The sequence below is a fragment of the Camellia sinensis genome, chromosome 11 (genome assembly GCF_055761805.1).
Source record: "Camellia sinensis isolate YWXY chromosome 11, ASM5576180v1, whole genome shotgun sequence".
Taxonomy (NCBI): Eukaryota; Viridiplantae; Streptophyta; class Magnoliopsida; order Ericales; family Theaceae; genus Camellia; species Camellia sinensis.
This window is the reverse complement of record NC_138971.1, coordinates 9,126,525-9,144,638: the sequence shown is the minus strand read 5'-3', so window position 1 is coordinate 9,144,638 and position 18,114 is coordinate 9,126,525. Positions and strand designations below refer to the sequence as shown.

Sequence of the window (18,114 nt, the reverse complement as noted above, 5' to 3'; positions counted from 1 at the left end):
AAATCTGCCATCTTCCATGCCAAATAAAGAGATATTTTGAATACTTTAGTTGCTTTCCCCTTCTTGAAAAGAACTCGTCCTTGGGTTTCAACTACAGATTTGCCATCTTCCATGCCAAATAAAGAGATATTTTGAATATTTCAGTTGCTTGCCCCTCTTCGAAAAGTTGTATGTAGAAAAATTTTCTTTCTGAAAGTTCTTCTCTGTATGCTTCAACTTGTTGATAAGATTAATTAGACAAGCATTGAAAATCAAATTGAATTGCTCTACACCAAGAAAATCAATAAAGTGTATTTTATGTTGATGTCGGATACTCTCTAGACTTTGCTCTACCTTAGATTCAGTTGGACATTCAATTATCATCCCTAGAACATCAATTGTATCCTCAATTAACTTTTCTGGTGCACATGTCAACTTTATTACCTCATCTTTTATTTCTTTTCTTTTTTATTGAGTTCAACTAGTTCTCCTTCTTTTGCAATCTCATAATCATCATAATAATCAAGAGATGATAGTTTTGTCATTAGAAACTCTTGGCTAACTTCAACGTTTTTCTCTTACTTCACCTTTTCATCTTCTTCTTCAAACTTCTTGATCAAAGTAATTTCAGTGACCTCTCTTTCATCCATTTCAACGTTCTCACCGTTGTTGAAATCAGCTCGATTTTCTACTTCAATTGAATGTCTGTTTGGGTCTTCAAAATTTTCAAACATTGAGATACTTAAAATCTTTTCTTCTTCAATGCGTGGTTTAGCGTGACAAATTTGTTGACCTACAAGACTTGATTGACCCAAACTTGGCAGAACCATAGTCATGTTCCTCGAATAATCTGTATCCACAATTGCATAATAATTATTGAATTGCGAAGAATATTGTGAATCAAAATTACCTTGGAACAATTGTTTCAATTCAAGCTTTCTTTGATATTGATGATACAAAATTTGCCCACGATTTGATTGAAGGAATCTAGAACTCATCAACTTCTTTATCTTGTGCCACGTCCTAATGGGTTGTTTGTTTTGTTGCCTTTGATCATACTACAATTGTTTCCACCATGTAGAAACATAACCTTGTAACTTACGTGCGGCATATTTGGCTTGCTTTTCTTCAAAGATTTCCACACACTCAAGGAATTTGTCAACTTTGCGAAACCAATAAATAAAATCCTCTGCATGACAAGAAGCATCAAAATAGGGGATTTCTGGTTGTACTTGATAATTTGAAAAGCCATGATTGATGCAATTATTGCTATTGAACACATCACTGAATCTTTGTCGTCGCCTTACTGACTGATATTCACCATAATCTTCGAATAACTCATCTTCAAATTCATCCTCACTATCGTATTGATAATAAGAAGATTGTCTCAATACGTTGTGGTTAATACGCTGGCCTTGTGCAATTCCCATAGCGCGGTTCCTATTAACGTTGTGACTAACAAGTTAGCCTTGGGCAAGTCCCTTGACTCGAATCCTATTAGATCTTTCTTTACGCTCATCGTTAATAGAGCTTGTGCTTTTTCCTTCTATGAATGACATCGAGCCAACCGAAATCTTGCTCTGATACCAATTGACGCAGCGGTAGTGTAAAAATGAACCAGATATCGTTCTAGTAGACGAAACAAGAACTAGATATCATTTTAGTAGACGAAACAAGGACTAGATATCGTTCTAGTAAACGAGAATTCTTGAATCCACAAGGAAAATAGAAGAAAAACTCTTTAAAATATTATTGATTGAATGCCTCCATTACATATGCTTGTAGGCTTATTTATAATAAACTAAACTTAACACTTGTAGGAAAAGTAATTCTAAAATAAATTAGGAAACTTAAATCAATACAAATTAGGAAACCTTAAAAAATAGGAAATTAAAATTCTAAACTATTTAAAATCCTAGTCAAAATCTAATTCTAAATTAATAAAATTAAGAAATATAAAAATTATATAATTTTGTTCTACATCAAAAATATATAATTTTTTATATTTATTATATGTCATATATGAATAATAGTCAAAGATTATAATTTTGAAGTCTAAAGGAAGAGAATATGTATAAATTTACATTGTTTTTGTTTTATCATTGGATTTCAAGTTATTTTATTCAAACTTGTAATGTTTTATGCGTATGAGTGTTGGGAATTGTCCGATGAGTGTCATGTCGTGTCCGTGTGGGACACAACATGTTACTTACTTAGAAGTGTCGGTGCTTCTTAGACAAGATCTATTGCAACATATCAAATATTTTAAGGGTGCATTTGGATTTATGGAGTTCAAATGAATAGATTTGGCATCACTCATTGAAAGAGTATAGCCTTTAATTCTAGATTTGAAGAATGGATTTGAGAGTTTTAGATTGATGGATTTGACATAACTTGCTGAATATGATTAACTTTCCTACAATTTTATAAAGTTTTACCTCAAATCCCTTCACTGCGAATCCACTCATCCAAATGGAGCCTAATACAAACCTTTATTAGCAGTTGTTGCTACTTTTTAGCCCTCTTACCAGATAAGGTCCCTACCGCTGTCAACTTTTTTGGGACTTCCATTATGCATCAAGACGGAAAACGTAGCTACATTAGTTTGTACCACAAGGAGTAGTGAATCTTACTATAGAGGAATTAGAAAGATATAAATAACCCAGATGGTGCAATGTGAAGAGCTCCTCATTGGGGCATTAACTCCGTGTGGTAAGTTCAAGCGACATAGATTATCATGGCGTATTAATGAGTTGTGTTGTAGTCTTTGGCATATTTGTTGATCATTTAATTTGTCATATTTGGTTTAATATTTATGCTTATCATCTTCAACGTTATCCGTTATCACCATAGTTGTCAAATCGAGATTCGAATCGTGAAATCGTAAAGATTCGGTTACTTTTTCTAAATTACGTAAAAACATATTTCTACAGACTTGGATGTTAAATATATCTTATAAATATGAAATATTTGAACTCAAATCAATGAAAATTAGTAAGAAGTTGACACAAGTTCCCATGTAAGATCACTATATTATCTTTTCTATTTTTTTTATTATTTATAACCGTTCTTAATAAAGAAAGTAAATAAAGACAAATGCTCAATTTCCAAGTAACAATAACTTGACAACGATGTTGATATCATAAGCATACATACCTTTACAAGTAACAATGACCTAATAATAAAATTAATTAAATTCTTTATTTTGAAACCTAAAACATTTTAAAAGGTATATATGCTTATTTGAAAACATTAGGTTTAAGTTTAACTGACCTCACCCATGTAATATTGAACTATATTTATTTCAATAAAATAGCAATAGATAATTCATATTGGAATAACTTTAATCATTTACCGAACATATATTATGATTTTATTTCTTTTTTTAATGAGAAGAAAATGTTAAAAACATGTCGAGTCTGACTAAATCTGATTGAATCGTATTAAAAACTCTCATATCACCAAAATAATAACAAATCATGTACACATATTGGTTATTTTTGTACTCAACACTATTAAAAGTTGCATTATGTCATCTTGACAAAAAAGAGGGAGAAAAAAATAATCGAAATATGTCAGACACAATAGTTTCAAGAATTAAATGAATCGTGAATTGTGAATTGATTGTGAATCATGCGATTCACCATAGATTCACTTTCAAAATAGATTTATCCATAGATTCATATCGATTTTGTAAAAATTGTGAATTAAATTGCAATTGTAAGATTCTGATAACAGAGATTATCACTTGGGGTGATGCCATGCCATCACTAATTTGCTCGCATGCATCTTGTGGACCATTTTCTAATACTTGCTTCTACTACACTCCTTATTGAATAAATATGTGATTGCAATTTTCCCAGATTGTATGTGCTTGAATAGAAAATTGTTATTTATCCAAAAGTCCTTGCTCACTGGAGTTGTGATGATTCAAATGAAGTATTAAATCAGAGTTTAGGCTGTGAAATATGTTCCCAAGTGCTATAGTGTGTTAACTCTGATACGTGGCGTTGAGTTGTGTTTCACTTGAACAGGTAAAGAAAATGGCTATTCATGCTATAGACCAGGTTGTAAGAGACTTGAAGGATTTGGCCATAGCATCAAAAGGAGGTGCTTTTGAGATGAGCAATAGTGAGCAGCTCAGTGGTTACCACGAGCCTTCTCAAACTGATGTTGCTACAGTTGAGGAGGGGCTGGTCGAGCATAATGTGATCGAGGGGGAGCCAAGAGCTGAGCCATCTGTTGAGCTGCTTCAATCAGAACACGATGTGCCCAAGGTTGTACAAGTCATGGTAGATCTGCCAGGAGGCATCCAGGCCATCGAAGAACCGAAGGAGGGGCCACAGGTTGTGTTCAAGGCAATAGAGGTCAAGTTGGAGCCATCCAAAGGCGTTCAAGCTGTAGGAGGGCATACAGAGCTTCATCTTGGAGGGTCATCAACTGAGGCTGCTCCAATCGAGGGCGAGTCTGAAGTGGCTCAAGCTGCCTCGGTCAGTGGTTCAAGTGCATCTTTGACCGTTGTTGGGATTGAGGAGGGAATTAATATGTCCAGAAGTGAAGATAGGGTGGTCACACTGAAGGATGATCAGTCAGGCTTAGAGGTGTGACTCAATTACAGTTCTTTAACTAAGCTGTTTTAATGCCTGTTTGATAGCATATTATTTGAATTTTTAAACATTATATTGGTGCAGGGAACATACTTTAGGGGTCAAAAAAACACTCTTATCAACATTGTTATATATCACAAGATCTGTTGCAACATATCAAATATCTTAAAGGCTGCATTTGGATTTAAGTAATTTCAAACGAATAGATTTGGCATCACTCATTGAAGGAGTATAACCTTTAATTCAATTCAGTAATGTTCAGCTAGATTTCAAGAATGGATTTGAGAGTTTTAGATTGATGCATTTGAAACAACTTGGTGAATATATTATTTAAAATCTTCTCATGAATGATTCTACTTGTACAAAGATTTTAAACTACGTATATCACGTCTATCTTCATTCAACCGTTCACCTTCAAATTATCAAAATCTACCTCCAATGATTTAACTTTCCTACAATTTTATAAAGTTTTTTAACATAAACCTTTTATAGCTTGGCAACTGTTGTTACTTTTTAGCCCTCTTAGATGATAACTTATCTACTCTTGTCAACTTATTTGGGACTTCAACTATGCATCAAGATAGCAAACATGGCTACATCAGGTTGTACCACTAAGAGTAGTGAATCTTACTGAAGAGAAATTACAAAGATATAAATAACATGGATGGAGCAATGTGAAGAACTTGCCATTGGGGCAGTAACTCCATGTGGTAATGGTGCTCTTGTGTTTGAGCCACATAGAATATCATGGAGTACTAATGAGTTATGCCGTGGTCTTTGGCATATTTGTTGATCATTTAATTTCTTGTACTTTAATATTTATGATCATCGTCTTCAATGCTATCTGCTATCACCTGTGGTGATGCCAAGCCATCACTAATTTGCTTGCATGCATCTTGTGGACCATTTTCTAATACTTGTTTTTACTGTGCTTCGTATTGAATAAATTTGTGATTGCAATTTTCCCAGATTGTTTGTGCTTGAATACAAATTTGTTATTTATCCAAAAATCCTTGCTCACCGGAGTTGGGATGATTCAAATGACGTATTTATATCGGAGTTTGGGATTTTAACATTTGTGTGCTGTGAAATATGTTCCCTTCACTAACCGCTGAAGTATGCTAATACTGATACTGATCGCTGGTTGTGCTTCACTTGAACAGGTAAAGAAAATAGCTCTTCATGCTATAGACCAGGCTGTAAGAGACTTGGAGGAGTTGGCCTCAAAAGGAGGTGCTTTGGAGATGAGCACTAGTGAGCAGCGGAGTGGTCACTTTGAGCCTTCTCAAACTGACGTTGCTCCAGTTGAGAATGGGCTGGCCAAGCTTAATGTGATTGAGGGTGAGCCTAGAGGTGAGCCATCAGTTGATCTGCCTCGATTGGAACACGTTGTGCCTGAGGTAGTAGAAGTCAATGTAGATCTTTCTGGAGGCTTACAGGCTATTGAAGAACAGATGGTTGAGCCTCAAGTTGTGTTTGAGGCAATAAAGGTCAAGTTGGAGCCATCCGAAGGCATTCAAGCTGCTCCAATCAAGGGTGAGCGATCTGAGGTTCCTTGGTCCGATGTGGCTCGAGCAGCCTTGGTCGGTGGTTTAAGCACATCTTTGACTGTTGTTGGGATTGAGGAGGGAATTACTATGTCCAGGGGTGAAGATGGGGTGGTCACATTGAAGGATCAGTCAGGCTTAGAGGTGAAATTGAATTCTGAATCTCTGTTTGCCGGGGTAAGGGAGGAGTATCGAGCCAAACTTCTTCGCATTTTTGAGCTGAGGCCCGATACCTTCATGCACCTTGGCAAGCTGAGCTCATTGTTTGCGACGATGGTAATGGAGACTTTTGGAGGCTTGCTAGAGATGTTCGAGCAAACGGAGCTAAATAAAGCAAGCCAAGCAGACTTCAACGAACTTTTGTGCGCACTTGGATACTTGAGGGGTGGTTTGCTTAGAGTCGAGTGGATTGAAGATAGAGTCAGTAAGATGGCTGTTCGAGCAAAGTTTCATTCGGTCCTCTCAGAGGTGAAGCTGATTGACCAGAAGATTGATGAGTGCAAGGTCCAAATCATCGAGTATGAGGAGATGAAGAGGAAGCTCCTTCTGGAGGCTCATGAGTTTGAGCAATGTGCAGAGGGAGTTTTTGACATCAATGGAAATGTTGCTCAAGGGTTGCTTGACTTGTAATAGTCAACAATTATTTAATGGAATGAAACTTTGCTCTACTTCCCCAGCTGTTTTCTATGTTAAGAAACTTGCTCCAAAAGTGATGTGGGGTTTAAATTCAATTTTTGTATAATGAAATTCACACTTGAAATGAATTTTCACCACATAATATTTTTTCTAAGTATTTTTGTGAGTAAGTTTTCTAAGTTCCTGGTATTGTTAGTTTTATATTAAGATGTTATTTTGAATGATTTAAATTAGTGTATTTTTTTATTTTTTACGAAAAGATGTGTAAAAAGTAAAGATGTGATGTGACTCAAACAAGATATATAATATAGAATTACAACCAAAAACTATTAATTAATTTATGGGTAATGTTATGGTACACATTTAAATAAATGAGTTGATTAAAGAGAAAATTAGTGATAAATTCAATTTATAAAGGGTCTAAGACATTAGGTTCAGTGAATATTTTTTGTTGGTAATTACACATTTTGTGAAATAATTTGGTGAGAAGTTTTAGAAAACATTTTGTTTTCAATTTTACCTTTTTTTATCTGTTTAACTTTTTGTTGACTATCTGTTTAAATTTGTCTATTTGTTCAAATTTTTTGTCTATTTGCTCAAATTTTGTCTATTTGTTCAAATTTATATCTATTTGTTCAATTTTTTTGACTATTTGTTCAATTTTTTTCCCAATCTGTTGATTGGATATCAATAGATATTTGATCAAATTGCATTTGTTTCAACGGTAATTATGATTTTAAAAATAAATCACAGACACAAATGCAAGTTGATCAAGTGACTACCGATATTCGATTAACTTGACTTTTTTCAGAAATGATATGCTCGACAAATTTTACATAGTGAACAGTTTGGATCATCGAAATGAGTCTAAAGTTGGGCCCACTGCAGCCTAATAACAGCATCCAATTCGGTGAAGAGCTCGGCCCATCTAAAAATTGGTCAAATTATACAATGCTCTAAGGACAATACTCTATTGTAATTAGGGGGATTACATACTAGTGGAATAGACAATTTTTTTTTACACAAACATAGACTTGCACACCTCACAATTTTTTACTTGCACTCTATTACAAAATTACTTGCACCCCACATGTTTTGGTAATTTATATGTTTTGATAATTTTTTTGGCTTTTTTTTTTTTTTTTGGTTCCACTACAATTTCCTTTGTATTTACAGACTGACACTAACACTTTGGTTGTGTTTGGTTTAGTTTTAGAAGTATAATTTGAGTGTGGAATTGTGATTTGAGTGTAGAATTCTGAATTTGGTTTTGAAAAAAAAAAAATTTATTTAGTTATGAGTTTTGAAAGGAGTTTTTGAATTTTGAAAAGAGTTTCGAGTTTTAAAAGAAGTTTTGAGTTGTATTTTGAGTTTTGAGTTTTTGAATTTTGAATTGTATTTTAAATTTTCTGTATCTATTTTTTTTAAATATTAAAAAATATTTAAGAAAATTTTAATTTTTTATTTTAAATATATAATTTTTATTTAATTTTTTTTATTTTGAAATATTTTATTTTATTTTGTAAATATTTTAATTTTTTTAATTTTAAGAGCGAATTAAATCTACCCAGTTGTCTGCTCGAACATCCTCCCGGACGTTCGGCCGGTCGACTGGAATAGCGCAATTTTTATTTTATTTTCTATTTTTTTATGTTTTTTGCAATTGGAATCTGTTATTTGAAAAAAAAAATTATATTTATTTTAGATTTTTTTTAATACAAAAATTATTATTTTTAGATTTTTTATAAAAATAATTTAACAATTCTATCACTAACCATCTTCAACACTATATCATCGAAACAAACACACTTTCACCTAATCTCCTCAATAACAATCCATATATTAACAATCTTTTCACTAACCATCTCCTCACTAATAATTTCATTCAACTTAATCCGCCAAACAAACGTGGCCATAATTCAAAACTCAATTCAAAAATTATTTTTAAAATTCATAACCAAACATATAACTTGAAACTCTACACTACTTTCAAAACTTTACACTTAAATCGTAATCACACATACAACAAAAAAATTAACATACATATATACATGGCTAAAAAATAAGGTATGACCATATAGCATATATATATGGTTAGTTTGGTCTTTTTACACAAACTTGTCGTGGCCAAGGTATTTTAGCATATGAACTTACAAACAAACAAACAAAAAAATTCAAATGGCCTCGGTGCCTTTGATTAAATACTACCAAACGAGATCATAGATTGTAATAAATAAACAAATAAAACATTGGAACAATTATTGCAATTTATTTAAATTGTTTATAATCTATTTTTATTTTGGAAACTTATACCAAATTATTTAATACCATTTCTTTTTATAATTTATTAGACATAAATAATTTAAATAAATTTAAAAAAATAATCATATGAAAAATAAGAGAAAAGTGCTTTTGATTTTAATTTATAATAATAAGTTGCACTAAACATCCATATCTAAAATTGTCACAGCTCAATCCAATTTTGGACTAGACGATATTGTTGGGCCATGATAGACCGGATTCCAAACTTATCTCGATCAACTGTTAAATGTGTAGAACTCGTTAAATACATCATTTTTGTAAAAAAATTATATTGATCGGATATCGATAGTTATTTGATCAAATTACATTTGTTTCAATGGCAATTATAATTTTAAAAATAAATCACAGACACAAATGCAAGTTGATCAAATGATTATCAATATCTGATTATTTTGATTTTTTTAAAGATTATATACTTGACTAATTTTACATATCAAACAATTTAAATTATCAAAATGAGTCTAAAATTGGGCCACAATGATTTAAATCATGGAAATGAGTCTAAAATTCAACCCATTGCAGCTCAATAACACCATTCAATTCGAAAAAAGCTCAGCCCATCTACAAATTAATCAATTATACAATGCTCGAGGGACAATCCTCTGTTGTATTTAGGGGGTTACATATCAATGTAATAGACAAATTTTTTTATTCAAACATTAACTTGCATCTCTGCCCAACATTTTACTTGCACTCCATTACAAAATCACTTACATCTCAAAATTACTTACACCTCCCATGTTCTGATAATTTTTTTCTCTATTCCACTATAATTCCCCTTTGTATTTACAGATTCACACTAACGCTTTGGGTGTGTTTAATTTGTATTTTGATACATATTTTTGAAAAAAAAAATTTCTAAAAACATATTTGATTAGAAAATTTTTCAAAAAAAATCTAAAATTACTTTTCTCTATTACACATCAATCATTCATTTTTCCTCTCACCTCTCTTCTTCTCAATTACTTTTTCTCTCCTATCTTCTTAGGCCTCGTTTGGCAAGAGACTTTTTTAGTCAAAAAGTCCAAAAGTCACTAAAAAAACTAAAAAGCTAAAAAAGTCAAAAAATTATCTCAAACATACTAATTTTTTTTAGCTCATATTTTAGCCAAATAACCAAAAAGTTACTAAATTAACTTATTCCCAAACGAGGCCTTAATTACAATAAAAAAATCAAATTATTTTAAATTCCAAAACTATTTTCAAAATATACTACTAAATAAACTAAAAAAAAATCTAAACTCTCACCCAAAAAGCTTTTTGAAAATTTGTCTCAAAAACAAACCAATCGCACCCTTCGTTTCTTAAAACTAACAAAAAAAAAAGAAGTAACAGATGTCATGATTTAGATCAACAACTAGTCGATTAGAGCATCATCTAAACGTGCTGTACAAGTATTGAATAATTTCTCCTAAAAACTGTTGGGATCATCAAAATGAAGAGTTAGTTCGAGAAGAAAGGAAGTCAGCTGATGTAGAGTACTAGAACTTACAAGAGCAAATAAAGAGGGGCCATTTTCCTAAATAAGTTAAAATATTAAATCAATTTTCAAATTAAGCTTAATTTTGAAAGAATTTTTAAAATAGGCTAAATCGTGGTTCACAATCACGATTTCAATATGTATGTGCCTGTCTCGCATGAAATTTGGAAAGTCTTAAAATCGTGGTTACAAAACTCGATTTTGATTAAGAAATCGCGGTTACAAAAGGCGCTTTTAATTAAATTTTTTTTCTTCTAAAATCACTATTCTGAACCACGCTTTTATCGAAATTTTTTTTTTCTGAAATCGCTATTCTGAACTATGATTTTTACCAATTTTTTTTTTTCTTCTGAAAGCGTGATTGTGAACCACACTTTCAGCACACAAATGCAATAGCTGATAAAAAATAAAGTAAAGTGAACCATGTGCTATTAGGCCAACTGATACACAAGTACTATTGGACCAACGTAAAGTGAACACTCATCAACATAAATTTCTAAAAATAAAAATAAATTTCTAAAAATTTACGCTACCTTAGTGTTTAGGGATAAAATTTATTTTTTTATTTTACTAAAATAAAAATAAATAAATTTTAAGAATTAAACTCTAAACCTTAAAATAAAAAAAATAAAATTTATCCCTAAATACTAAGATAGCGTTTGGTAATGTTTACATTTTTTGTTTATATTTATGAAAATTTTATAAACTGATTTTTATTTATTTTTAGAAAAATATAAATTACAAACGCGTTTGTTTTGAACAAAATGTTTAAAAAATTTTAAAAACATAAAATAAAAAATATGTTAGTTCGAGCCTAAAATATTTATATTTATTTTTATTATTTATAATAATGAGATCACACATATTATAATTGAAAAAAAAAAATTAACTGAAAAAAAATTAATTTAAAAAAAATAAAAAAAATAATTAAAAAATAATTGAAAAAAAAAATAATTTAAAAAAAATTAATTGAAAAAATAAAAATAAAAATAAATTATTTTTTTAATTAAACATATTATTTCAATTATTTTTTAATTATTTTTTTTTTATTTTTTTTAAATTAATTTTTTTTCAATTATAATATGTGTGATCCCATTATCATAAATAATAAAAATAAATATAAATATTTTAAGCTCGAACAAACATATTTTTTATTTTATGTTTTTAAATTTTTTTAAATATTTTGTTCAAATCAAACGCGTTTGTAATTTATGCTTTTCTAAAAATAAATAAAAATCAGTTTATAAATTTTTTATAAATATAAACAAAAAACGTAAACATTATCAAACGCTACCTTAGTATTTAGAGATAAATTTTATTTTTTTATTTTAGGATTTAGGGTTTAATTCGTAAAATTTATTTATTTTTATTTTAGTAAAATAAAAAAATAAATTTTATCCCTAAACAACAAGATAGCGTAAATTTTTAAAAATTTATTTCTATTTTTAGAAATTTATGATGATGAGTGTTCACTTTACGTTGGTCCAATAGCACGTGGTTCACTTTACTTTATTTTTTATCAGCTATTGTGTTTGTGTATTGAAAGCGTGGTTCACAATCACGCTTTCAGAAGAAAAAAAAAATGGTAAAAATCGTGGTTCAAAATAGCGATTTTAGGAAAGAAATTTTTTTCGATAAAAACGTGATTCAAAACAGCGATTTCAGAAGAAAATTTTTTTAATTAAAAGCATCTTTTGTAACCGCGATTTCTTAATCAAAATCGTAGGCACATACATGTTAAAATTCGTGATTGTGAACCACGATTTAGCCTCTCCTTTCAAAACTAGACTTTAGTTTGGGAATTGATTTAATATTTTGACTTATTTATGGAAATGACCCAATAAAGAGGCATCCATCTCCATGCAACAAACTTACACAAGCCACCGGAGATCTCATCAGATAAACCACAAAAAAACCCAAAACCCCCCCCCCCCCCCCCCTCCCCAACACACACACACACACACACACACACACACAGCTGTAAATAGGTCTGAAGAGATTGATACTATTCCTCAGTAGCAGCAGCAGCAGCAGCACCAAGATATGCAGACCAAGCATCAACAAGGCCAGCCCTGAGTTCGTTGGGACCTAAGGCGAATTTCAGAAATGGGGCCCTTTTATATTGAAAAAAAATTCATAAATAAAACGATAAGTTACAATTTTTTTATTTGTTTGTAACCATAAAAAAATTTACTTACACATATAATCATTAAAATTATAAATAAAACAATTTAATAAAACACAATTAGAACAAAAAAATTAGGAAAAAAATTATTCAATTAAAATTGATAAAGACCTAGGTAAAAAAAATTGAGCAAAATTATTTATTCCACTAAAATCTAATAGATAAAGAAGGTAAAAATAAAAAATAAAAAAAATATGGCCCATATATTGTATGTATTATTTTTCTTGAGCCCAAACACTTTTTTTTTAATATATATTTTCATTTTAATAAATATGGACCAAATTACACTTATAAATAAATATGGAGTAAATCATACATGGACCCAAAAAAATATTTTAGAGCCCTTTAAATTGATCTAAAAAAAAAAACATTGAGCCTATAATATTTTACCAAATTTAGGGGTCCTATTTTTGGGCCAAATTTAGGGGCCCTATGTTATATATGTTATATGTTTTACCAAATTTAGGAGCCCTATTGTTTTTTATTTATTTATTTATATATTTTCATTTTAATACATATGGGCCAAACACATTTATAAATAAATGTGGGCTAAATTATACATGGGCCCAATAAAACATTTGGGGCCCTTTAAATTGATCTTAAAAAAAAAAAAAAAATTGAACCTATAACAATTTTTTAAATTTGAGGAAAATAGGACAAAAATATGGGGCCTAAGGCACAAGCTTACCTGCCTTAGGGCAGGGCCGGCCCTGAGCATCAATAACATCATCATCCCCCATACCAAGTTGATCTCCCGTCTTGTCCTCACGTAGACGAGTACCATCGTAAGTAAATCGAAATTCTTCGTAGAAAAGCCCCAAACGATTGCAGTAGTCGAGCAGCATTGTACGCAAGGCCATGTAACGACTGATCCTGTAGATCTTATCTTCAGCTTCTGGCCTTTGTATCCTCAGATACAATGGCTTTTCTCCTTCCTCGAGTAAAATATACAATCTTCTCTTCAGTTGATGATCTTCCCATTTGATTCTCCTCTTCTTCTTCTTCTTTCTTCTCAGCTTTACAGTACACATGCGTATACACTGAGGACAAGACTTCCTGAGGCCTATCTATTCTATTCATTGGGCTGGACGCTCAGTGCTGTGCTTTCCATAATTAGGGAAATTCTACTACAGTATACATTTCGTTAAAAATAAATAATATCAATTTTTTTTTTTTTTTTGAAGTTAAGATTAAATTCTTTTTTAGTTATAATATTATTTTATTTATGACTCATAAGTTCTTTAATTATGACATTATTTTAATTATAATTAGTGAATTCTTTATTTTATCTCTTATTGTATTTAGTTATTATTTTTTTTTAGTTATAACTCAAATAATTAAAATTATGTTTTTTTTTTTTAGTTATGAGGTGTATATAATACGCACTATCTTAATATAATAACTTCTTAATTACCAGTTCGGAACCAAAATAGACAGTATTGTTGGGTTCTGGATTCATCTTAATAATTCAAATTGTTTAATACGTAAAACTTGTTGAGTATATCAATAATCACTTAATAGATTGCATTTGTTTTAACGACAATTATGATTTTAAAAATAAATCGCAAGACACAAATGTGATATGATCAAGTGATTATTGATATTCTATCAACGTGATTTTTTTGTAGGAATAATGTATTTGACAAATTCTATACATAAAACAATTTAGATCATCGATATAGGATCGGAGTCAGGCCCGCCAATACCCTATAGCATCGGCTAATCCATTTTGGAACTGAAGAGAAGTTATTTCCTTTTTAAAATTTTATTTTTGGTAAATTACCCTATTATGTTGTTTAAGAGAAGTGTCACTTCAATTTTCATACTCCTTCCGTCTCAAAATATTCACCTTGCTTGGTTGGGTTTTTTTGAATTTTTTTTTGAAAAAGTCACTTGAAAACTGTTTTTTGAAAAAAAATCATTGTGTTTGGTTGTGATTTTTTGAATATAATTTTTTGAAAATTTTATACAACTTATTTGGTTATTCTGAAAAATGAATTATGTTTTCAAAAAAATAAACGAGCCCTCTGATTCTTCATGTGATGTTATGTTTTCAAAAAAAATAAATGAGCCATCTGATTCTCTAGGAATAGGTAGGCTGTAGTTGAATCTACTTCTGCCTCCTCTTTATAGCCTCTGTCTTGTGCTTTATTACCTTTACCAAACATTTTACCACATCTTCACTTCCGTTGATATGCGTAGGTCGGCAACACCAAAGCAACGACGACGGCTAGCGACGAAGACATTGTTTAGGTGTGGTCGCTTTGAGCTCAGGGTGACGAAGATCCAACGAGAAAGAGGTTAGTCACACTATTTTTGGTTCATCATGGGTTCATTTTGATCTCCATTTCCCCCTTCCATTTTAAAGTGTTCTTCTTCATAAATTTGTAGGAAATGAAATTTTTTTCAACAAATCTATTTTCTATGGTAGCAGTTAGACAAAAATGGTACTTGAATCTCGGAATTGAAGTTTTATATATAAACCTAAAACTGGTGTGGTTTGATTTATACACCAAATCCCTAGTTGAATCTGAAAAAAAAAATTCAGATTATGAATGTTTAGTTCGCTGCTTTGCTTTTGGAAAATGATTTAATCATTTGAAACCGATAGAAATTTCTCTACCTTCGGGTAACTGGTTTTGATTTCAGAATGTATTTTCCACATTTCGGACATAGTAAGCACATATTTTATGCTTTCCATTTCGGAAATTAGCTTTATCATATTTTGTTCAGTTCGTCATAGTTTCCCCTTTCCCAACTATGGTTCCAAAATCGGTATTGAATGGTCATCTCTTATATAAAAATGAAGCAGATTTTTACCATTTTTCACTGTTCTGGTTTGGTGTACATAAACTCAGATTTGAAGTCCTTCTCTTTTTGTTGGTTTTTGTTGTTTTTACTTATTTCTGTACTTGTATTGTTGTCATCGTTGTTGATGTAGTGACACCATCAGTTTCTTGTGGTCGATTCGATCTCCGCTGTACCAAGATTCGTGAGGAAAGGAGTAAGGTCTTTCAGCCCTTGTAATTGTATTAAATGTATTTTTCTTGAACAAGGATATCAAACCATATTGTTAAAGTGCACTGTGCAGTTCATTTAGGTACACCCCCATTTACTGAAGACGCTTTGAAGAGGAAGCAAAAGGCAGCACACACACCAGACTCATCTTCTTTTGCTGAAAACGACATGGAGGTAAATATTACTTTGCTACATTTCGTAAATGTGTTACATGCAATGTTTACTCAAACAAGAATGCATTAAAACATCAGACCTCTATTCCTTGCAATGTTTACTGAAACAAGAATGCATTAAAACCAACTGTCAGTCAAATGGAATTTGTAACTTGCTATTTTCACCATGGTATGTAAGACCTCATCACTTAACATTTACCCATGACACATGAAAAATTATCACATGTGTCATATGTGTATTTCATAGATGGACAATGGGGGGTTCTTTGAGGATGCGCAAGAACTGAAGTTGTGGCCAAATAGGATTGAGTTGGCCTTCATCCAACTGATGGTCGAGGAGGTGAAGCAAGACCCCTCATTAACCAAAAAAAACTCTTTTACCACAAGGCATTGGACTCGAATTGACGACGAGCTGTACAGTCAGTTTAGAGTTAGGTACACAGTTAACTGATTAAAACAAAAGTACCACCGCATCAGGCAAGCGTACAATACATTTGTGAAATTGAAAAACCATACGGGGTTCGGTTGGGATGAGCAGAGGAAAACGGTCATGGCCTCGGATGATGTTTGGGATCACTTTGTCAAGGTAACAACCACCACCGTAGGATTGACTACAACCTTCATACTGCAGTACATTAACTCGAACAATTCTTATTTACCATATCTTTGGTTTTTTATTTTTGTAGGCACATCCCAGAGCAAAAGTGTTCAGGAAAAAGGGTCTAGACCACATAGACTTGTTAGACGTCCTCTTTGCCAACTCCCAAGCCACTGGCGCACTTGCCCGTGCTTCAACCCAAGGACCCCCAACCTCTGATAAAGAAAGGGATATCCAAAGTGCATTCTTTGGTGTTGGAATCAACTCAAATACCGATTCCATCCCTATTGATGACGACATGGACAGAGATGATGACCCGAAGGTAGGTGGGAGTTGTAACCCGAAGGTAGGTGGGAGTAGTGGCAACGATGGTGGGCGAAAGGGTGCACACTTTGATTTCGCACTTGATACATGGACTGTCATAAACCTTGCCAAAAGAGAATTTTTTGCTCGCCAAAACAAAATGGCTGAAGCAAGCCAGGCTGAGAAAAAACAAAACTCCATTGCAGCATGTATCCAATGTTTGGCAATAATGGACGAAATCACTCCCGACCAATACGTGAAGGCGTGTGAGAGTTTCCGCGATAAAGCAACGAGGAAAATGTTCATGTTGATGCTACCCAACATGCAGCTGCATTGGGTTCGTAAACTTGCTTAGGGATGATGGACTTTGTACTGATGCAATTTCGTTTTGGTCAGCATCCAAGTTGTTGTATGTGAGCGTATGTAGCTAAAACACTAAAAATCGCGCCTACTTTTTTTTTTTTTTTTTTTAATCTGTGTATTTCATTTGTCAACTATGGTTATGTAAGGAAGTTATGTTCAGCTTTGAAAGGAAGTTATGGACTTGTATAAATTGTCATGCATAATGCGGTGGTATTCTATGTTATGTTGACTTTTGTTCTTTACAAACACCTTTTTGATTGATGTTCTCATTATATCCTTCATGTACCAGTGCATTTTTTCGTAGGTGGCTGAAAAAGTTGAAGATCCCTTAAACCTTTATTCTGTTGAAAATGTTCAGCTTTTTAATGCCATGTGGTAGTTCCTTAGTTTGCTTGGACTACTATGTGGACTTTAATTATGTGAACTCTGATTTCACCTCTGGTCTTTTAAAGTACACAAACAGAACTTTTATAAGTAGAAAAATGCTTGAAGATCCCATTTTTTTAAAACTCTCACAATTGTTTTTAGGTCTCCATTATTGATGTAAGTGTGGGATTCATTCATGTATATGTGGGTGCAGGATAATTTGTTGCTAATAACTGTTTAAATTGAAGCATTCTTGCTTATGTAAAGGTTAATAAATACAGTTATTATAATCTACATCATATATCTAATATTTTTTGATAATATATACTTCGTGCACATTTTTTATATTATAATCTCCATGTCTTCATTAGTTGTGATTTATTTAAAAGGATATTATTCTGGATCTCATTTTCCTGCATTTATCAGAGCCTCTGATATGGCGATGCCAAAATTAAAAGCTTTATGGCTTGAGTTAAGATTGGCAGTCAAACATGCAGCATATTTGTGCTTTTAACATGAAGGAAAAAAGCAAAAATA

General features: G+C 31.8%; 2 protein-coding genes across 11 annotated transcripts in view; both read left to right on the top strand.

The window, feature by feature from the left end:
- The window catches only part of LOC114268310 (lysine-specific demethylase JMJ27), a 64,208-nt gene extending 57,260 nt beyond the window's left edge, over nt 1-6,948 (top strand). For all 10 annotated transcript variants that reach the window (XM_082893558.1, XM_082893560.1, XM_028209464.2 and 7 more), the window contains 2 exons: nt 4,014-4,580; nt 5,750-6,948. In XM_082893558.1, coding sequence (XP_082749684.1) covers nt 4,014-4,580; nt 5,750-6,763 — 1,581 coding nt within the window. In that variant the 3' untranslated portion in view covers nt 6,764-6,948. The remainder of the gene's footprint in view (nt 1-4,013; nt 4,581-5,749) is intronic.
- Nucleotides 6,949-14,845: 7,897 nt separating this feature from the next.
- Nucleotides 14,846-17,457, top strand: LOC114268330 (uncharacterized). Its single transcript, XM_028209490.2, has 4 exons — nt 14,846-15,056; nt 15,698-15,760; nt 15,848-15,948; nt 16,634-17,457. Exons 1-4 carry the CDS (start codon nt 14,951-14,953, stop codon nt 17,201-17,203), a joined length of 840 nt encoding a protein of 279 aa, XP_028065291.2. The 5' UTR covers nt 14,846-14,950; the 3' UTR covers nt 17,204-17,457.
- Nucleotides 17,458-18,114: the final 657 nt, after the last annotated feature.